Source organism: Triticum dicoccoides, chromosome 3B (assembly GCF_002162155.2).
Source record: "Triticum dicoccoides isolate Atlit2015 ecotype Zavitan chromosome 3B, WEW_v2.0, whole genome shotgun sequence".
NCBI lineage: Eukaryota > Viridiplantae > Streptophyta > Magnoliopsida > Poales > Poaceae > Triticum > Triticum dicoccoides.
This window is the reverse complement of record NC_041385.1, coordinates 73,270,777-73,294,193: the sequence shown is the minus strand read 5'-3', so window position 1 is coordinate 73,294,193 and position 23,417 is coordinate 73,270,777. Positions and strand designations below refer to the sequence as shown.

General features: G+C 40.6%; 1 protein-coding gene and 1 pseudogene across 1 annotated transcript; one reads left to right on the top strand and one right to left on the bottom strand.

Annotated features, from left to right (window-relative positions):
- LOC119279318 overlaps positions 1–671 on the top strand; it is a 67,832-nt pseudogene extending 67,161 nt beyond the window's left edge.
- Positions 672–1,619: 948 nt separating this feature from the next.
- On the bottom strand, positions 1,620–7,251 carry LOC119280823 (polyadenylate-binding protein 3-like). The gene is made up of 7 exons (XM_037561537.1): positions 7,023–7,251; positions 3,439–4,214; positions 3,301–3,366; positions 3,108–3,197; positions 2,541–2,633; positions 2,054–2,239; positions 1,620–1,879 (listed from the first exon to the last, which is right to left on the bottom strand). The coding sequence occupies exons 1-7, from the start codon at positions 7,249–7,251 to the stop codon at positions 1,646–1,648; spliced, it is 1,674 nt and encodes a 557-aa protein (XP_037417434.1). The 3' UTR covers positions 1,620–1,645.
- Positions 7,252–23,417: the final 16,166 nt, after the last annotated feature.

The window sequence follows — 23,417 nt, the reverse complement described above, 5'->3', positions numbered from 1 at the left end:
ATCTCTCTACCTCCGCTTATTGACTGATCTTAGAAGTGCTACTGTCAAGTTGTCCAAGAGGTTCTGGATCCATGACCCTAATGGCAAATCACCGTTGATGGAACTTGGTTCAGAAGATATTTTTACCAAGGTGCCTGAAACCTGGGGGTTTCAAAAGTTCATCACGGTGAATTCTGCAAAGTCACGATACATAGGGCACAATGGCTCCCTTACCACACATTGCGACCTTGAAGTCCACACAAAGGCGTGCACTACTAGTACTAGATCATCGCCAAACCTATGATCGTCATACCACCATCCAACATTGTTAGGCACCTCGAGCAGCTGATGGTGAGCAAACAATGTTCAGACGTGAGCTCCTGGTCGAGGAGAGTGAGATTCATGCGCACTGGCTCATAATGGCCATGCGCTCGCCACTTCTTTATGAAACATTAGTGTCGTCGACAACCAACAATGTCGTACGGATCGACGATATGAAGACCGTTGTGCTTAGGACCATACTCCACTTTGTCTATATCGACGAGCTGCTTCGTGTCGATGACATGGTGGTAGCCGGAGAAATGCTGGCGGCGGCATGCCAGTTACGCCTAGAGAGGATGAAGGTCATGTGCGACAATTTGCTCGCTCATGTCCTGTCCAAAGACAACGCGTTGAGCACTCTGGAGTTGTAGAACTCAAGCTTACAGATTCCACATTAAATGGCTCAGAACTCTTAAGTTGTTTCTTCCATGCATCTATCGACAAGTTTGAATGTATATATGTACTTCTACATCACATGAAACATCTACTCCCTCTGTTCCAAAATAGATGACTCAACTTTGTACTTAAAATCAATATAAAGTTGAGTCATCTATTTTGGAACGGAGGAAGTAGTAATCTGTGAGAGGTTCACAATATTCTAAACACATTCCTGTGGTCGCTCACCCCTAGCATCCCACTGCACATGTTTCACACAGCCACCGCCTTCGCCTGAGGTAACCAGCTGGCACATTGACCGTTTGGCACCAGCTTGTGTACACCATGCACCATGGGGCGTTGTACGGCGGCGAGGGGGCTTAGGATTTTCGTTGTGTCATGGAGGAGAGGGCGTTTTCCCCGGGTAGATGAGTTGAACATTAGTAATATATAAACTTACAAAAGATTAGGAGATAATAGGTGTAGAAGAGAAAAACAAATGCTACTTGTCCATGTAAACGACATCTCCATATACTAAGCAGTTTTAGCGCCATTAAGCCCCTGTTTAGCATCAATTTAGCTGATTTAGAGGCTGAAGCTATTTGCTACAATACCATATTTGCACTTTTGGTTGGTGTGTGTGTGTGTGTGTGTGTGTGTGTGTGTGTGTGTGTGTGTTTTGTGAGGCCATCATGAATTGTTAAACAGATACCATTAAACTATTATATCTTGTCCGTAAATTGGAAGAAACTAGGATCCCTGCCAAAGGAAGAGGACACTGTCCAATTTTTTATCTGATGAAGTTATCCTAAATATTGGGGAAAATGCAGTTGCACTTTAACCTAAGAACAAACAAACAAGAATAAATCTCTGACCGAAAATATCATGAAGCAACATCAAATCAGGAATCTTCTTAAACATTATCCAACCATCTAAATTTCAGGTTGATAGAGATATTAGGAACTAGCAATCAAGCACTCGAGGATGACGGTGCCGGAGCAAGGTTAGCACCATCAGCGGAAGCACTCGAGGACGACGTTGTGGAAGTGGGGTCAATAGCATCTCTGCTAGCACTCAAGGTCGAGGTGGATGGTACGGACGCGAGGTCAACAGTATCGCTGGCATCTTCCACTTTCCTTCGTTGCAGGGCTTCCATTGCTTCACCCAGCATCCCTGTCACCTTCCCTCCTAATTCTGGCTTAAGCTCTTCAGCCAGCGGGTACAGTTTCTCGCCTTGAATCTGCAAGGTAAACAAAATATACGACCAAACTGAAAATTCACTCTTTCATTGACATAAATGGCTAATATATAAACATGCATGACAAGTAAAATTTGTAACTGAAATTAGCACGTCCTAATATAATTCCATTATCCTTACGAGATGTTGTTTCTCTGGGTCAGAAGAATCTACAGCAGTGGTGGTGGTGTTCTTGCTTGGAACAGATGGAGTAGAGACAGTACTATCAATATGTGCGAAGCCCGGGGGAACCATCACAGAGTTGACATTCACATTCATTGAATTTGGCATGTATGTGAAAGCTTGGTTGGCATTTGGGTACACCATCTGTATTGTAAAAGCACGAAAAGTCAGGTGAATTGACTACTTGTGACATAAGCTGAACATGGCCACGGCTGGATGCACTTTGCAAGACCAGCTGATGCATAAGGATTAAAAAAATTAAGTCAAAAAATGGTCATCTCTCATGCCATAATACCTGTCGGTGTAGATTGATTTCTTGATGCGCACCACGCCCAGCATGGTGCAGTGGCCTCGGCAGGTTATATGTATATGGCGTCATGCCGCTAGGAACCCAAGGAGTGAAATGCTGTTGTGGGAATTGCTGATACCCGAAGCCTGCAGGAACCTGTGGTGGGAACATGCCAGGCACTCCTGGACCGACGTAGAACTGATGGGGAGCAAAATTTTGTGGTACTGCGGGTGCTAGAACTCCTGCGTTCTGAATACGAGCAAAGTGTGCCTAGAAACAATGTCAGTAGCATTAAGCTTGTGCTGTGTCCCTTGTATATATTCTTGAAACAGTGGCAGATCTAATGTTCAAATATTCAGTGACACACAGGTGACAAGAGAGAACTTGTTTTACTTAACTTTATTTGGACGGTAAAAACATAACCATTTTGTTAACACCTATCCACATTGATTCTCACTCTATGTTATTCTTAGGATGGGACAATATACAACTTATTTATAACTGAACAGGTTTTCTTTTAGTTAGTCAGCTATGTGTAAAAATGAAACAAATAATACGTAAATAATTAGACATGTAGTAGACATGGACACATGGCAATATTAGAACTCAAACAGCACTTATCACCATATAAGATTAATTAAAGGAAGTCACTACTTATCCCTTATCAGCAGAAGGCACCTAATGTACAAAATGATCACTTGGGAAATAACAATTTAGACTTACCACTAGCATCGCTCGTCTTTCCTCTTTGCGTTGAGCTACACCAACATACAATGGCTTTTTGCCGACTATCTTCCTGTTCATCCCGTCAATCTACCACATTGATTAAAGATGATTTAATAATCTAAACTAGTCAACTGGATGCATTGGGCACATTTGCATACAACTAAACCATGTTACTTACGGCCTTGTGGACAGCTTCAATAGTTGTAAATGACACAAAGCCATAACCCTTGCTCCTTCCTTGTGAATCAACCATAACCTAAAAAAATGTTAAGAAGGTGAGCTATGATACTAAGAACCAGAATTAGCTAGAAAATAAATAGAGAAGTACCTTGCATGATCCTATCTCACCAAAAAATTCAAATAACCCTCTAAGATTTAGATCATTGATACTATCATCTAGATTCTTAACGTATAGATTGAGCCCTTCAAACTTTTTGAATTTCTCATTTCTCGCATGCTCAAAGTTTTCTTTCAGTTTTGCTTTTCTTTCTGACTTTTTCTGAGCTCTTCCAACATACAAAATTGTATCCTTAATCATCTTCCCGTTAAGACTTTTCACAGCTTCTGCAGCACATTCTGATTCCCGATAGTTAACGAATCCGAAGCATTTGGATATTCCATCACTATCTCTCATGATTACAGCGCTAGTAATTGTACCGAATGGGCCAAACTCTTGGAGAAGGTCATTGTGAGTGAATTCCTTTGGCAAGTTCTTCACATATACATTTGTATAATTACTCAAGCTGATATTTGGCTGCCTCTCCTGACGACGAATGAAGAGACCTACAAAAATTCGTTTGCCATTCACCAACTTGCCATTCAAGCTGTCGATGGCATCATTGGCAGATGTCTCCTCTGCAAACTGAACAAATCCGTACCCTTTTGATTGACCGTTAAAGTGAGTGGCCACTTTGCATGATAGTATAGTGCCATAGCGACCAAACATATCACTCAAGCTCTTGCCATCAATATTTGGCACAAGATTTTTTATGAATATATTGGCCTTTCCACTCAATCGCAGCGTTGGGTCCCTATTCGAGAACATAACTCGGATATGCTTCCCGTTGGCAGGGGTAAAATTTAAAGAGTCTAATGCACGTTGGGCTGCAAAACAATCACATACAAAATTATTAGAGGTAATTGTAGTATTAAACTCAAATCCTCTAGTAGGGCAAGCAAACATACAAAAAAAAAAGAAATCAGGTTAAGGTGAAAACAATAGTGTAGGTATGGTATGTATATGTATAATTGACCACGATACAACATGGTGTATTATATATGACAGGATGTTCATTGAACAGACAATTATCGGATGTCCGATATGAAAAGCTAATATCCAATTTGAGCTATGTACAATTTTGCTCTTCACTAATTTGGCAGCGTGGAGCATGAATAAACTGATGAAAATTTGACTAGGTTAACTATGAAATCCATGGGGCCATCGTGATCATACAATCTACCTAGTGTAATGTAGCACGTTTCAACACAATGGTGCACAAACTAGAAAAACTCTTAACGAATCTTTAACCCACATTCAGTTCCCTCCTGTTTATATTTTCCAAATTGCCACACCAACTTATGAAGGCATCAACGGAAACAACAATGAATATTGGTTAAACTAGAAAACAAACTGCATGGACTAAACTTTAAAAAAATCGCTCACTAACCAAGTCAACTCCCAAATGTTACACCATAAAAAAGTTAGACAACACCAATAACAGAAACATGTCCTTTTGTTTAGATAGAAAGAAATAAGAACATAGATACACATTAATTGTAACCAAATTCTGGCTATTTGTTTTTTCCTAATCATATGCACATCCGAGTCCGAGTCGGATTGTGACAATGTTAACTTCCACGATGACGTTCTACATCATGCATGATGCACAATCTACAATGAAATCGTAAGGACATTTAAGCTCTACTTCCATTCTCTTATGTTCTTAATTCCCGGGTGCAATGTACAAATCTTGGCTAGCTATCTTATAAATAAACCGTGTGGCCCAATTTAACAAAGAGCTAAATTTTCCCTACCAATTCAACTCCCAATAGTTAGACTGTAAGTAACGACGCCGATAATATGAACATAACATTTTGTTTATGACAGAATCCCACAAGTAGAAAAAATGCATTAATTGAAATAATAATTGTGTGTGCCTACTTGCTTTTTTCAAAATAATATATCCGATTTTGAGTCGGATTCTGACATATCCGGCAACATTATTTTCCCCGTCGAATTTTACACCATGGTGCACAATCTACGCAGAAATCTTAATAGGATCTTAAACCAAATTCTATTATATTCTATTCATAGTGACCAAAAGAAATCTATGAAGCCATAAACTCAGATGGAATCAACAATTAATATTAGCTAATTTGAAACAAACCAACCCAGAGTTCACAAAAAAAAACTACAATTCCTCTCGCTGACGATTCAATCCAACTATTACGGCGGAAGTAAGATAGACATCAACAATAATGGGAACATTTAGTTTGTGACAAAAATATATAGGTTGATAAAAACACATTAATTACAACCGGTGTGTCTGCCTACTTGACTTTTCCGAATCATACATCTGACTCTGAGTCGTATTCCGACAGCATTTGTTCCCACAAAGATATTTTGCCATATCGGAAACCCGAATCAGTTACGGATTCTAACACTGATGTCAGTGCTCGGCAACATGTTCTACAAGCTGCTGATTCCATTCTCTTCCCAATCTACAAACTGCTGATTCCATTCTCTTCCTAATCTACAGTGCCTTGAACTTATATTTCTTTTTGTGATCTATCGAAGCGAGGGTCTTGGTTTTTTTATGGAATGTGCATAAACCCAATTTATAAAGAAGTCTTACCGAGATTTAGTCAAAATTCCATTCTCTTCCTAATCGCCAAATGCAATCTATGAAGTCATTCCCTCATTGGTAACATTGGTCAATCTTGGCTGACTTGAAAACAAATCATATGACCTAATTTAATAAAAACTACAATTCCTCTCGCTAACGATTCAACTCCCAAATGTTACACCATAAATAAGATAGACAACCACCCGTAATATGAACATGTCATTTCGTTTACGGCATAACTCAGCGAACAGAAAAACACATATTAATTGGAACAATTGTGTGTGTCTACTTATTTTGCCCAAATCATACATCCGGTTCTGAGTCGGATTCCGACAACACTATTATCTACGGCGATTTTCTACCCCATGGTGCACAATCTATGGAGAACTCTTAACAGGATTTTAGCCCAAATTCCTATTATCTTCTGTTCATAATAATCACAAGCAGTCTATGAAGCCTTTCACTCAGACACAAACACCAATTAATGTTGGCTAATTTGAAAACAACCAACCCAACTTAACAACAAACTACAGTTCAATTTGCGATTCAATTCTCAAGTGTTACGACCTGAATAAGAAAGACATCACCAATAATAGGAACATGTCAATTTCTTTTACGACAGAAATATATGGTATGTAGGTAAACACACGTTTAATTGCAACCACTATGTGTCCATTTGCTTTTGCCAATCATTTATCCTATTCTGAGTCCGATTCCGATAGCATTAGATTCCGCAAACCCGAAACGGTTACGGATTCCAACACTACTTATGTTAGTGACACGTTGTTCTACAAACTGCAGGTCAACACACTATCTACGCACGTTCCATCAAAAGACCCCCGCCTCAGTTGACTAGAACAAGAAAATGCCAAAATAGAACTTCAACCGATGGTGTGCCACATCTTGTATGAGAAATCTAGTAAATCACAGACTTCACAACCAAACAGATCTACAACCACGCAGCCTTGTAAGTTTTTTGTAACCCCGATCCAAGCCTGAGTAGATGAACATGCAAAGAGACGAAGACAACCCGGCAAAAAAAAAAGAGAGATGAAGGCAAACTCACCGTCCTCCCGACTGTAGAAATTCACGTAGGCGTAACCAAGTGACCTGCCAGTGACGTCCCGGCAGACACGGAGGGACGCCACGGGCGCCACCTGGCAGAACAGGGCATAGATATGCCCCTCCGCCACGCCATCATCTAGGTCGCCGACGTATAGCGAGGCCCTCGAGCCCAACGCCGGTCCAGGAGGACGCAGCGTGACGGCCGGGGCCAGCAACGGGCGACCTGCCATTGTGTAAGATGCTCGCCAACCAGTGGCCGGGCACAGGATCGGTCGATCGATCAAGCAAGAGTGCCTGCTCACAAGGCAACGGAATACAGTCTCGGAAGGCACAGGATCGATTCATCGAGCAGGGGCGCTTTTATAGGTGAACGCTCTTGGATAGATATGCTCTCGAGCCCTATCCTCGCTTCTCATTAATTGATACATTAATTACTTCCTTTCTTTGTATAATGATAAGTATTGGGCATTAACTTTGGGGTCGAGGAGACGAGTGTGTTTTTGATGGAGATATCTACGCGCTGGAGATTGATTTTGGGTCCACATATACTACTATAGGAATTACTTCGTTCAATCAGTTTCCAGGGCCAGATATCACTACCATTTAAGGTTTGAGATACTAAACTGGATCGACCGTAGAGTGTGTGTGCTGATGGCCTAGACTCCGTCAAGTTGTCTGCTCAGCATTTTGGAGATGGCGTTCAAAAAATTTCAAAGAGCAAAATAGGCAAAGATCAGAGTTTTAGCACTACGATACTATGGGTGTTGCGTTTGAAGGGAACATAAGTTTCCCCTAGCAGCTCTTCGGGCAGTGACTACTGACTAGGAGGGTTGGGTCAGATCCAGGGCGATTCTACATGTACGATGTCGGGTCAGCTGACCCCATAACTTTTCAGATTGCAAGCTTAATTTTATTCGTATTTATGCAAGAAAATAAGACACTTAAAAAAGATTAGTGCATTTGAATGCACAGCCTCCTGGTGCTGGTGCTGGCACCGCCCCTGGTCAGATCATGTCCCCTTGTTGTCACCACGGGAAACTAGTCCTCGGCCGCCTCCATTGTTCCATTTCGAGTTATTCGGGCTATGCCAGCCGGGTTTTGCCGAGGCAGTTAAGTCCAAGTGGTTCGAGGAGCTCGAATCCCCCACCGATCGATGTTGGTGTTATACACTTGGCATCACTGTATCAAATTATCCAGGCAATTCATGCGGGGTTGGGGGGGCAACCTGGGCCAGACTCGAGGATCCGCAAGGTGGGGCTCCTTGTGGCCATCAAGTCCTTTGATGATCGGTCAACCACGGCGGGTCTAGATACGGAGGAATGGATGGAGAGATATGCTCTCGAGGATAGCATCATGAGGTTGTTCCGGAACGAGGAGATTTACTATCGTCTTAGGGTCGTTTAAATTTGACATTTAGGGGTGACTCCAACACGGCATACTTCAAGGCTATTGCCAATGGCCATTATCATGATCCTCGGTTGTGGTCCTTTGGGATGGTCTCACAATGCTTTAGGACAAGGTGGAGATCCACTCTAACATTGATGGTTTTTACAAAGACCTTTTCAACAGTCAACAATGGGCTGGGGTGAGTCTCTGGGAGGATGTTTGGCCCTTTGATATGCGGGTCTCTGAGGGGGGGGCTGAGGCTCATGGAGCCCTTTCCAGAAGTTGAAGCGGCAATGAACTCGATGAAACCCGACTCTGCCCTGGGCCTGGTTGGGCTTCCTGTCCTGGGTGTTTTTTTGAAATTCTGGAAGGTCATCAAAGGGGTGGTGATGGTTATATTCCGGGATTTCTATAAAGGGATGCTCAACGCATCCCGCCTTAACTATGGAGTAGTTACGTTGATCTCCAAAGTAGTTTGGGCAATGGACATTCGCCAGTTCCGGCTGATCACGGTTTTTAACGTGATCTTCTGCATCGTAGACAAGGCGCACGCCGTTAGGGAGGCAGCTATAGTGGCTAGAATTATCCTTCCAAACGTTTCGGCCTTCATTAAGGGTGATCTAATTCATGATGGGCTACTGGCACTACATGAAATCATTCATGAGGTAAAGACTAAACATCAAAAGGCGGTCTTTATCAATATTAATTTCAATAAGGCTTATGATACGCTTAGTTGGGATTTCCGGAGAGATTCCCTTCAGCGCAAGGGTTAGATGATAGATGGGTTACGTGCATTATGCAACATGTCAGTAGGGGGCACACTGCCATTAACATTAATAGGGAGACGGATTTTTTTTAAGCCCTCAAGGGGGGTTGAGGAAAGATGACCCACTCTCTCCGTTCTTGTTTAATATTGTTATCGATGGCCTAGCAGCCATTATGGATAAAGCGAGATGTGTTGGCCATTTGTGTGCGGTGGTGGCCTACTTGATTGCAATATGTGGAGTCTCGCACCTCCAATATGCGGATGACACCATCCTTATATGGAGCGAACTCCAATGGATATAATAAATTTGAAGTTCCTCCATATTTGCTTCCAAGAGATGTCAGGTTTGACGATTTATGTCGCCAAAAGTGACGTGATGGTACTGTGTTAATCAGAGCAGGAGTTGTTAGAAATATTCCCTAGAGGCAATAATAAAGTGGTTATTATTATATTTCCTTAATTATGATAAAGGTTTATTATTCAAGCTAGAATTGTATTGACCGGAAACTTAAATACATGTGTGGATATATAAACAAATACCGTGTCCCTAGTAAGTCTCTACTAGACTAGCTCGTTGATCAAAAGATGGTTAAGGTTTCCTAACCATAGACATGTGTTGTCGCTTGATAACGGGATCACATCATTAGGAGAATGATGTGATGGACAAGACCCGTCTGTTAGCTTAGCATATGATCGTTCAGTTTATTGCTACTGATTTCTTAATGTCAAATACATATTCCTTCGACCATGAGATCATCAACTCCCGAATACAGGAGGAATACCTTGTGTGTTATCAAACGTCACAGCGTAATTGGGTGATCATAAAAGTGCTCTACAGGTATCTCCGAGGGAGTTTGTTGAGTTGGCATGAATCGAGATTGGGATTTGTCACTCTGTATAACGGAGAGGTATCTCTGGGTCCTCTCGGTAATACAGCATCACAAGAAGCTTGCAAGCAAAGTGACTAAGGAGTTAGCCACGAGATGATGTATTACAGAACGAGTAAAGAGACTTGCCCGTAACGAGATTGAACAAGGTATGAAGATACCACGATCAAATTTTGGGCAAGTAACATACCGATGGACAAAGGGAACTACATATGTTGTCATAAAGGTTCGATCGATAAAGATCTTCGTAGAATATGTAGGAACCAATATGGGCATCCAGGTCCCGCTATTGGTTATTGACCGGAGAGGTGTCAGTCATGTCTACATCATTCTTCAACCCGTAGGGTCCACACGCTTAACATTCGTTGATGATATAGTATTATATGAGCTATGTATGTTGGTGGCCGAATGTTGTTCGGAGTCCTGGATGAGATCACGAACATGACGAGGAGCTCCGGAATAGTCCAGAGGTAAAAAATGATATATGGGATAATAGTGTTTGGTCTTCGGAAGAGTTTTCGGATGTTTCCAGAAATGTTCGGGTATGAGAACACTTTATTTGGGCCAAGGGGTTAAGCCCACAAGGTTTTAGGAAGGTGCAAAAGGAGTTTTGCGAAGGCTAGGGGCCAGAACCCTAGCATCTGGGGCTAGACGCCAAGGACCCTGGCGTCTGGCCCTGGAGTCCGAGAAGGACTCTTGCCTTGCGGGCTAAACCGACTTTGAGGAGGCTCTTTCTCCAAGAAACGACCCCAGGGCCCAACATATAAATAGAAGGGTAGGGCTAGCACCCTAGAGACATCAAGATTCACCAAGCCATGTGCCGGCAACCTGCCCCCTCTAGTTTATCCTCCGTCATAGTTTCCGTTGTGCTTGGCGAAGCCCTGCGGAGATTTTTCTTCACCACCACCGTCACCACGCCGTCGTGCTATCGAAACTCATCTATTATTTCGCCCCTCTTGCTGGATCAAGAAGGCGCGCGCTGTTCATGCGGCTTGAACTGCTGTGGTATTTCCCCAAAGAGGAAGGGATGATGCAGCACAACAACGGTAGGTATTTCCCTCTGTGATGAGACCAAGGTTATCGAACCAATAGGAGAACCAAGCAACACTATGTAAACGGTACCTGCACACAAAGAACAAATACTTGCAACCCAACGTGTTAAAGGGGTTGTCAATCCCTTGTGGGTAACGGTGCCAGAAATTGGTGCATTGACGGGATAAAAATTATGATAGATTGGATAGATAGATATCGTATAAATGCAAAATAAAATAACGTGCAACAAGGTATTTTTGGGTTTTTGGATTAATAGATCTGAAAACAAAAGCGAATAAAAATATATCTCAAAGACAAATATGATGGAGAATAGACCCGGGGGCCGTAGATTTCACTAGTAGCTTCTCTCAAGAAAAATAGCTTACCGTGGGTAAACAAATTACTGTTGGGCAATTTATAGAACTTAAAATAACTATGACAATATCTAGGCAATGATCATTATATAAGCATCATGTCCAAGATTAGTAGATCGACTCCTGCCTCCATCTACTACTATTACTACACACATCGACAGCTATCCAGCATGCATCTAGTGTATTAAGTTCATGGAGAAATGGAGTAATGCAATAAGAACGATAACATGATGTAGACAAGATCTATTCATGTATGAATAGACCCCATCTTGTTATCCTTAATAGCAACGATACATATGTGTCATGTCCCTTTCTGTCACTGGGATTGAGCACCGTAAGATCGAACCCATCATAAAGCACCTCTTCCCATGGCAAGAAAAATCGATCTAGTTGGACTAACTAAACCAAAGATTCGAAGAAGAAATACGAGGCTATAAGTAATTATGCATATAGAGATCAAAAGACTCAAATAATTTTCATGGATAAAAACATAGATCTGATCATAGACTCAAAGTTCATCGGATCCCAATAAACACACCGCAAAAAGAGATACATCAAATAGATCTCCAAGAGACCATTATATTGAGAATCAAAAGAGAGAGAGGAAGCCATCTAGCTACTAACTACGGACCCGAAGGTCTACAATGAACTACTCACGCATCATCCGAGAGGCACCAATGAGGATGATGAACCCCTCTGTCACTACTAGGGAAAAGCCTAGCAGCAGCACGGGTTTTGGGCCTATTATAGCGCGGGGGCCGGCGCTACTAATAAGGCGCTATAGCTAACGTATAGCAGTAGTGCGGGTGCCACTCGCGCTACTACTACGTCCTTTAGTAGTAGCGTGGGTAAAAACCCGCGCTACTACTACCAGCACATGGTTTTTTTGAATTTTTTTGGAAAAAATATTTTGATTTTTCCCCCTAATTTTCAAATTTCTGAATTATTTTAACCTCAAATCTCTAATCACCCCTCATCGCTGCTCAATTTAATCTCTAATCACCCCTCATCATTCCAAAGCATCTAACTTCCCGGATGGTCACTCATCCTCTCACTACTCTAGCCTGAGCACGCTTAACTTCCGGGTTCTATTCTCCCTTGTTTCCAAGTCTACACTTGTTGTTTTCCTGACAATAGTAAGATGTCAATCCTATTAACCTCAGGAATTTAGCTTGAGCATGAAGTTACACATTTCACTATTTGAGTTTGAAACTATTGTTTTAAAAAATTAGTAACACTAATATTTCTTGAATAATTAGTTTGACCACAGTTTGACCACAGTTTGACCACAGTTTGGCCATAGTTTGACCAGATTTGACCAAAATTCAAAAAAAACTAAAATAATTATTTAGTAACACTAATATTCTAGAATAATTAGTTTGACCACAGTTTGACCACACAATTTGAAATTTTTTCAATTTTTTCCACTCTAGATCTTAAAAGCCCCGTAACTTTTTTCTGTTTGGTTTTTGAGGATTTTGAAAATGTTTAACGGGGTTCCCCCGGTTAAATTTGGATGTAACCTTTCGACTAGATGATTTTTCATATAAAAAACTTTTTCATCCGAGTTAGTATGCAAAAGTTATGCCCATTTTTAAAAATTCTCGAGAGATTTTGCAAATAAAGTCGAAATTCATATTTGCAAATTTTCCCAACAACTAGACCACATATCACATGGGAAACTTATTTTCTTTTATTTTTTTGACATTTTCATCATTTTCTTTTATTTTTTTAAAACTGAAAAGGCGATCCACAGGGGGGGTAGAGTTTGAAAATGGGACCTTTAGTAGTAGCGCGGTTTTTTACCCCCTCGCTACTACTATGGCACCACTTAGTAGTAGCGAGGGCTAAAAACCAACGCTACTGCTATCAAACTTAGTAGTAGGGAGGTTTTAAAAACCCGCGCTACTACTATGGCATGTCCCGGGGGGCACGGTAGAGACCGCTTAGTAGTAGCGAGGGTTAAAAACCCGCGCTACTGGTAAGTAGCAGTAGCGAGGGTTTTTAACCCTCGCTACTACTAACTTTCTGTGTATAGGCTTTTCCCTAGTAGTGTGTGATGGTGTCGAGATTGGATCTGTGGTTTCTGGAAATTGCGACGGCTGGAATTGTGTTTCGTCAACTCCCCTAGGGTTTTTGGATTTTCGAGGCATTTATAGAGCAAAGAGGCGGTGTGGGAGGCGGCCGAGGTGGGCACAACCCACCTGGGCGCGCTTGGGCCCCAAGGCACGCCCTGGTGCGTTGTGCTCCCCACGGAGCCACCTCTGGTACTTCATTGGCCCAACAGTTGTCTTTTGGTCCAGAAAAAATTGCCAAAAAGTTTCGCTACGTTTGGAGTCCGTTTGGTATTGATTTTCTGTGAAGTAAAAAACAAGCAAAAAATAGCAACTAGCACTGGGCACTATGTCAATAGGTTAGTCCCGAAAAATGATTTAATGTTGCAATAAAATGATTGTAAAACATCCAAGAATAATAATATAACAGCATGGAACAATCAAAAATTATAGATACATTGGAGATGTGTCAGATGTCATTGAGCTAAACGTGTGATGAACGCGGAGGTTTCGTATGTTCGGTACTTGATCGGGACGGATAAACGCTTCCGCTTAGCGATCTTCAAGGGTGTGAAAATGCTCTCCCCCTCTCCTAGCTATGCATCTCCATGGATAGATATTGCGTGTGCGTATAATTTTTTTTTGTTTTCCATGCAACGTTCCCTAACAGGAGCGATCCTCCATAGCCAACCTCCTAAATTGCTTCCCGGGGTCATTCACTATTAGGTACCTTGGTCTATCGGTTAGTGTCTCGATGGTTCATTTGAGAGATCTGCGACCGGTGATGGAGAGGGTGAGAAACGGGGTAGATCTGTGGCAAGAAAGATTGGCTTCTAAAGTCGGGAAATCGATTCTCAGTATATCTTCCTTGGCTAGCCTTCCTACGTTTGCGATGAGGTTATACCTTTTTCCTGAATGAGCCCATGCGGGCATGTACAAATATCAATCCAAATTCTCTGGCAAGGTGAGGCGGATAAGCAGAAATATCATATGGTCAAATGGCAGGACATTTGCATGAGAAGGACCAAGGGGTCTGGTCATCATGTCTACACGTCGCATGAACCTGTGCCTGATGAGCAAAAGGATCTAATTAGGGACAAATATCTTAAGGGGCGGTCCTTCGCTCATTGCTCCACGTCCAGAGGCTAATATTTTGGCATGCCATTCAACTTATCAAATCGGTTTTCTGTCTGGAATTCAGTGATGGTCGAGAGAGGAATGGACACCCATTTTTGGTTGAATAGTTTAGCTTGCTAACCGACCAGTCCTTGTTCAGTTCTCGGCGCACCACCTTTAGTATCGGTTGGTGGCTCCAACGGGTACTAAAGGGGGGGGGGTCTTTAGTACCGGTTGGAGCCACCAACCCGTACGAAAGGCCATGACCCCTTTAGTACCGGTTGGAGCCAACAACCGGTACTATAGGTCACAAATGAACCGGGACTAATGCATAGTCGTTTGAACCGGGACTAATGGTACTATTAGTGTCGGTTCATTTACAAACCGGGACTAATGTGTCTTACGTAAAGTAGTTTTTCTACTAGTGTGTCTCCGTCGTATCTACTTTTCCTAACGCTTTTGCTCTGGTGTTGGACTCTAATTTGCATGATTTGAATGAAACTAACTCTGACTGACGTTGTTTTCAGCAAAACTACCATAGTGTTATTTTTTTGCAGAAATAAATGTTCTCGGAATTGGACGAAACATTTTGGAGAATTATTTTGGAATAAATGAAAACTGCTGGAATCAAGACCCACTGGAGGGGGCCCAGCTGTCCACTAGGCACCAGCCCCCCTCCCCCCCCCCCATCTGGCACATCCTAGTAGGTAGTGGGGCCCACGAGGCTCCGCTGACCCTATTCTGGATACTATAAATTCCTATTTCCCAAGAAAAAAATTGGAGAAGAAGTTTCATCGCGTTTCACGATACGAAGCCGCCGCCACCTCCTGTTCTTCATCGGGAGGCCAGATCTAGAGTCCATTCTGGGCTTCGGAGAAGGGGATTCGCCTCCATCGTCATCACCAACCATCCTCCATCACCAATTTCATGATGCTCACGCCGGGAGTGAGTAATCTCTTCATAGGCTTGCTAGACGGTGATGGGTTGGATGAGATTCATCATGTGATAGAGTTAGATTTTGTGTTTTGAGAATGATGTTGCTATGACTTTGTGTTTAATGCTTGTCACTAGGGCCCGAGTGCCATGATTTCAGATATGAACCGATTATGTTTTCACCAATATATTTGTGTACTAGATCCGACCATGCAAGTTATATGCACCTATTACGTGTTATGATATGCATACCCCAAGGTGATAACAATTTGGATTCTTTCCGGTGATTACCGTAATTTGAGGAGTTCATGTATTCACTATGTGTTAATGCTTTGTTCTGGTTCTCTATTAAAAGAAGGCATTAATATCCCTTAGTTTTCTTATGGACTCCGCTGCCACGGGAGGGTAGGACAAAAGATGTCATACAAGTTCTTTTCCATCAGCATGTATAAATATTTACGAAATACATGCCTACATTATATCGATGAGCTGGAGCAAGTTCTGTGCTGCCCTAGGTTATGACTGTTATATGATGAATATCATCCAATGAAATCACCGATCCAATGCCTACGAGTTTTTGACATATTGTTCTTGCTAAGTTACTACTGTTACAACTGCTACAAAATTACTGCTACTAATGTTACCATTACTATTACTATCACTGCTACTACTATCAAATTACCATACTACTGTGCTACTGATCACTTTGCTGTAGATATTTAACCTCTAGGTGTGGTTGAATTGACAACTCAACTGCTAATACTTACAAATATTATTTGGCTCCATTTGTGTTGAATCAATAAATTTGAGTTGAATAATCTACCCTCGAAAATTGTTGCGATCCCCTAACTTGTGGGTTATCATCATGTCATGGAAATTGGGGCCCTCGGGCAAATTCTCAACTAAGTCATTATACAATTGCCTTGCGGCGGGATTTGGGCCTGATGAGTTGACTGAAGTTTGGAAAGTGCGTCTGTCGCCTTGGACCGAAATATTCTTGTGGCAGCTTACTAGGGGTAGATTGCCCTTGGTGACCAAGTGCTCAGGCAGAACGGCCATGGGAATGACCGTGCCCGCTGTGTGGGGTAGACGAGGACCTGAACCATGTTTTCTTCTAATGTGTGTTGGCCCAGTTCATGTGGAGTTGCTTCAGAGAGGTTTAGGGCAATAGTTAGCACCCAACCAACTTCCCTAATTCGCATCAACTCATGGAAAATTGCCAGCGGCAGGTCCGCAGAAGGTTGTGGGTGAATTCTGGAACCTTGGCTTGGACCATGTGGTGTGATAGAAATAAACTTGGCATAGAACATATATACCCATTTAGGGCCACCGATGCGATTAACAAATTGTGCGAATTTTTGCAACTTTGGAAGCCTCTCCCTAAGAGGCGGGATAAGACGGCCATCGACAAGCTGACAAGAAAGCATAAGGAGGTTGCGTCTAGATTACTTATGATCATCTACCCGCCTTGAGACCTTGCAATGTTCTTTTGCGGGCTTGTCTTGATGTTGCCCCAACGGGTACATTTTCCCTCCCTTGTTGCTGAACTTATTTCCTTTGTGTGGGCCTCCATTTCGGTGTGTTTATATCCTTTCATGGCTTTACTTATAATGCGGGGCAAGAAGCCTTTATCAGTAATTACATGTCAGTACAATTGTGATTATATAAGGATGGTATGCAAACTTTAATAAAGAATATTCATATATATATGGCTTTCCTGAAACATTAGGGTATTTTTTACCAAAAATAATTGCAATTGAACTTTGCTTTGGTATGCCGCATAAAACTTTATGGATTTCGATGTAGATTAAAGATGGAGATTAGAAGTTGCCCTTTTCGATCAAAAAGGGTAATATAGCCTTTTATATTCAAATCAATCTATTCAATACAATTGATCTACGTGCTAATATTGCGACAACCTTCTTAAGTAACTTTAAGATTTGTGTAAACTTTTAGAGGGTTGTGTTGCGATTACACAACAAATTTAAACATATGCGAGTACCAAATTCCTTTCGATTTTTGGGGATACAAGTTTGTTCCAGTCATTGAACTTGCACCCATATGCATCTTGTATTGTCAAAAAATCACAAATTTGAGATTATATGGAAATGAAAAATGGGTGTGAAAGTATAATCACAGATGTATTGTCGAGTCCATATTGTGTTTATTTTGCATTAGTATGGTGGTTTGTTAAAATCTCCGGGGGATGCTCGAGCCCTATCGTATTTATTTTGCATTAATATGGTAGTGTACAAAAATCTTGTATGGATGCTCAAATCCTTAAGTATTTATTTTGCATTAAATATTCTCCTTTTATTCCACGGGCTACATTTTATAACTTTCTTTACATCATCTCCAATCGCTGCGCTATTGTAGAGCATCAAAAGGAGGTTGTGATAAAATTTAAGACACCAAAAAGTGGATTTTTTTTGGGCACGACAAATTGACGTCTCCAATGGCTGCCCCAGAATAGGGCATCACTGCTCCCTACTTGAACCGAACTGCATCTACTGTCGTTTCCGATTTATCTGTTGAAACTAAATTTAACAGTCAATTTGGTTGTTCTATGACAATGTCAAACTGCGTATTGTATAAATAAATACAGAGAAGGAACATGAACAGGCCTTGGCCTCCACCAATTGGAGCTCATAAGTTAAATTAACCAAACTGCACTGCACAAGACACTTGCTTCTGCTAAATTGACATGCACGTGTTAAGAAAAGCCAAATTGCCAGTTAAAATTGGGATGCTCAGTGAAGAATGTCATTCCCAATTGACCCAAGCTGCAGCCCACGGAGAGACAAATCAGAGGAGTACGGACACGCGCGTAACCTCTCCTGAGGACGCAGGCAGCAGCACGGCGGCTTCCTCGGAGGTGCGACAGGAGATCGAGGGATAGGGCTCTGCTCCGCCGATTGAGCAGGAAGTCGAGGGTGGAGCACGCGCCGGCGAGTGGTTGGCGCGGCCTCACGCCGACCACTAGTGGGATTCTCGGCCGCATCGAATCCGTAGAGGCTTGGTCGCATCAAATCTGAAGGAAATATGCCGTAGAGACATTTATGAAAGTTATGCTTTATTTCTATCTTCGTGACTTATTATAAATAAACAACTAGGTTTCAGATTTTCTAGGAGTGAACCAAGTTGCTGAAGTTTACGCTCACTGGTTGTGGAGTTCAACTGTAGGCACTTGGTAACAGGCGCCCCTATGTCTCGCTTTCAGCAAGAGGGGAGGAACCCTCGCTCAGTGGGACACCCAGATGGACCGGCCCAGCAGCGCGAGAGGGCACAACCTTTTTTTTCTGATTTTCATTTTACGTTTTCTGTTTCGTTTTTTGCTTTATTTTTAACTTTTATTTATACTTTATATATATATATATACATATATATATATATACATATATATATATATATATATTTGTGTGTGTATGTATATATAACAAAAAACATCCTATTAATACATTTGAAAAAATGTTAATTAAGCATTTGAAAAATGATAAATGAGTATAAAAGAAAATAATTATCACATATACGATGCATAAAAAAATGTGCATACATTTTTTATCATGTACAAAAAATATTAAACAAGAATTTAATTTTTTTGAAAAATGTTGATCAAATATTTGAATTTTTTTAATGTGCACAAAAAACAATGTTGACAATGCATTAAAAATGATGAATTTTTTAAACAAGTATATAAAAATGTTAATCAAGCATTTGAAAAAATGTTGATCAAGGATTTGAAAAATGTTAGATATGTATAGAAAAAATTGAGCATGTATTAAAAAAGGTGATATTTTAATCATGTATATATAAATATTAACCAAGCATTTGAGAAAAAGTTGAAAAGTATTTTTAAAATGTTGGTCAAGCATTTGAAAAATGTTCAATTTGTATACAGAAAATATGACATGTATTAAAAAATGATGAAGCATTTTGATAATGTATATAAAAAATTTAATCAAGCATTTAGAAAATGTTAAGTATGTATAGAATTTTTTTTGACTATGTATATTTATTATTACATTTGGAAAATATAAGTCAAGCATTTCAAAATTGTTAAATGTGCTAAGAAAAGAAGTTAATCTTTGTATTTCAAAAATGTGATCAATCATTTGAAAAATGTTAAAATGTGTATAAAAAAATGATGACATGTATTAAAAAATATTAAACTCATATGAAAAATATGTTAAACGTCTATTAGAAAAATGTTGTTGACATACACAAAATATCTAGAATAAAAACAAAAGAACCAATGGAAACTAAAAATAATGAAGATCACAAAAGAAAAATTAAAAAAACTGAAAAATAAAACCAACGAAACAAGTGTAGAAGGAATAAAAATTGAAACAAAAAAGAAAAACTGGAGAAGAAAGAAGCAAACAAAAGAAAATAAAAAGCATTTAAAACCAAAGAAACAAATGAAAAAATTGAGAAGAAATAAAAAAAATAGAGAAAGAAAAGAAAAAATAAAAAAGAAAAACAGAAAAAACCAGTGAAAACCAGCCCTTTATGCCTCAAGTAGGGCGCACCCAGCTACTTTAACATGAACTCGAGAGTTGAGAGGCTAGGAATGCTGCACAACACCCTTGAGACTAAGGATCAATTCCCGGGTTCGCCCATTGTCGTGGTTCTAAGTCTGACAGTAGTGTAGGAGGGTACTAAAGGAGAGGCAAGATCTTAGCTATGGAGTAGTTGTACACGCAAGAGTTTTACGAGTTCAGGCCCTTCTCGGAGGAAGTAACAGCCCTACGTCTCGGTGCCCGGAGGCGGTCGACTGGATTATATGCGTGTGAGTTACAGGGGTGCGAACCCTTTACACTGAGGAGAGGGGTGGCTTATATAGAGTTCGCCAGACCCCTCTGGCCCTCAGTTATGCAGGGTTTAAAGTACATTAAGTCAGGGGTTACTGATAACGCCCACATAAAATGCTATGAAGACCATAAAGGCTACTTAATGACAGACCGTTACGTGCAGAGTGACTTTAGATCTCCTGTCCGTCGAGTGGTTAGCTTCATGGTCGAGTGGTTATCTTCATGGTCAAGTGTCTTCGAGTCTGTCGAGTGGATCACCTCTAGGTCGACTGATAGGCAGTTTCTTCTAGAGATGTCCTTGGGTAGGGTAGCTTAGACAGCTCCATGACCCTACCCTAGGTACATAGCTTCATCATCCATTTCTTCTGTCTTTTTTAAGATGGTGTGCGCGTAACGGGCCGGCCCGACACTGTAGACGCGAGTTCCCTCTCATCTCTCTTAATGCGATATATAGACGCCATGCTTGGCAACTCAGCGAAGATTCCCATGGTCTTTGATCGATATCACTAGTTGAGGAGTACTCGTTGCAAAGATCACTCCAACTTCCCACGTTGCAACAAGTGGCGCACATGCAGAGCGACACTTGTCGCAACCTGTGAGTTTTCCCTTTTTCCGTAGATCCGTTTATTCAAAACATTTTATCTCTCAAACCGTGCGTCCAAATCTCGAACCGCTTTCACCGTTGGATTCCTCGCGTCGAGATCTTCAAAACTAGATCCCATGTTGATAGGTTTTGACAAACTTTTTTTCATGAAAAAACATGACGAAAAAACCAGACAATAAAACTTAACCGGAGCATGGGTTTTTCCCTTTCCGAAAGAGGCACGCCTGTGCCACTCACGAAACCACAACCATGCCTCTCACAGAAGCAAAACCGTGACTCTCACGGAAGAAAAAAAGAGAAAACACATCTTTTTCATTTTTGAGGAGGCACAGCTGTGAGTCTCTCGAAAGCACAACCGTGCCTTTCGCGGAAGCAAAACCGTGACTCTCGTGAAAGGAAAAAGCAGAAAAAGCGTTTTTTTTCGTTTTCGAGAGGCGCGGCCGTGACTCTTGCGAAAGTACAACTGTGCCTCTCGTGAAAGCAAAACCGTGACTCTCGCGAAAGAAAAAAAAACAGAAAACACGTTTTTTCTGTTTCCGAGAGGCACGGTCGTAACTCTCGCTAAAGCACATCCGTGCCTCTCGCCGAAGCAAAACCGTGAATCTCGCGAAAGAAAAAAAACAGAAAATACTTTTTTTTTGTTTCCGAGAGGCACGGCCATAACTCTCGCGAAAGCATACCCGTGCCTCTCGCGAAAGGAAAAAAAAACAGAAAACATGTTTTTTTCGTTTTCGAAAGGCACGGCTGAGACTCTCACGAAAGCAAACTGTGCCTCTCGCGGAAGCAAAACTGTGACTCTCGTGAAAGAAAAAAAACACGTTTTTTCGCGCAATTTTTTTAAAACAATTATTTTTGATCGAAAAGCTAAGGAAGACCGGTGGAAAACCAAAACGTCGAAAAAACCTAAAAAAAACCCCGTTTAAAAAGCTGAAAACGCGTGCAGAAAAAAAAATCCAGAGGAAGCGCCCGGAGCATGACACATGGCGAATGGTTGAGAGCGCGCCAAATAGCACTGATCATTGCGAGGCTCCCGAAGGAGCGCTCGTTAACTAGTTGCTCTCGTCTTTGATGTCTTGGGTTGTAACTACAATGGACTTGAGATGCTACCCCTTTGGCCCATTATCTTTTTTACCATATTTTTTATGGGCCTGGGTGTTTGGCTAGGCCATATACGTACTTGGACCTACCCAGTAGATATAACTCAGTCAAGTACCTTTTTTAATAGAGCCACGATTTATAAAATAGAATTAGTAAGATTTACATGTGATATAAGTTGCCATTTTATGGAAAACATAATGTTCTAAACTTTCCATGTGACTAGTACAAAGACATGTTGCCACAATTTAGAAGATACAAAAACCAAAGTTTACCACGAGGCAAGTGTATTTTTTCCATAATTGTATGATGTAGAAAAATATATTTATTAAAATTCTGATGTGTGAATCAAAGTAATAAATTTTTATAATAAAAGTGTGAATTACTTGCAATAGTATTACCTGTTAAGAAAAATCTTAACATAAACTGGGTTTTGAATAATATGCAAGAAAAATCTTGTAATAGTGGAATTTTCACCAAAAAGAAGGTTACTAAGATGGACTGAATTAGTTGGATTGGTATTACCATTAAAAAAGAGAGAAAATGGAATAAAAATTATATTAAAAAAATGAAGTTTTCTAAGAAAGAATGAATTATTGACTTTCGCATTACCCGTTAAGAAAGAAAATGAAATAAAAAAGGAAGCTAAATCAAACTGATGAAGTTTCTAAGAAAAAATGAATCAGGGACATTGCTATTACATTTGAAAAATGTAAGTAATAATAAAATAAATATTGAAAAAATCCATACACAATTTGTACTGAATTGTGCCTTTTAATAATAGGTAAATAAACATATAATAGTAAAAAAATTTAGAAAAAGGAGGTTTCTAAGAAGCAATGAATTAGTTGTATTTGTATTGCCATTAAAGTAGAATGAAAATGAAATAACAACTAAATCAAAATAATAATGAAGTTTTATAAGGACCAATGAATTGGTGCCAATTGGTATTACTCTTTTAAGAAGAAAGGCAATGATAAAAAGTTAAAACATAAAACTTGCACATAACATTTTGTAGTATTCAAGAAACTATCATATAATATTTTAATTTTTGCACATATTGCATAGTATTTGTGTGTATACATTTACACTCTCGCAACCTCCTAAAAATAACTACAAGAGAGAAAATGAAAACCAACTAATAAAAATGAGTAATACAAAAGGAGAAACACATAAAAATAGAAAAACATAAAGAAAAACCAGAGAGAGAGAGAGAGAGAGAGAGAGAGAGAGGAGGGGTTGGCAGTATAGTTATGGGCTTCAGCCTACTCGCAAATTGACTGAACCAATTATGCGGTCAGTCAAAAAAAAAGAGGTCACAAAACAGCCAGAAAAAAG

Coding starts and splice junctions, on each gene's coding strand:
- LOC119280823 (XM_037561537.1), bottom strand. CDS start 7,251: ATGGCAGGTCGCCCGTTGCTGGCCCCGGCCGTCACGCTGCGTCCTCCT. Junction 3,198..3,300: donor CATTTACAACTATTGAAGCT/GTCCACAAGGCC, acceptor TCAATGTGGTAG/ATTGACGGGATGAACAGGAA. Junction 1,880..2,053: donor ACCCAGAGAAACAACATCTC/GTAAGGATAATG, acceptor CTGGCTGAAGAG/CTTAAGCCAGAATTAGGAGG.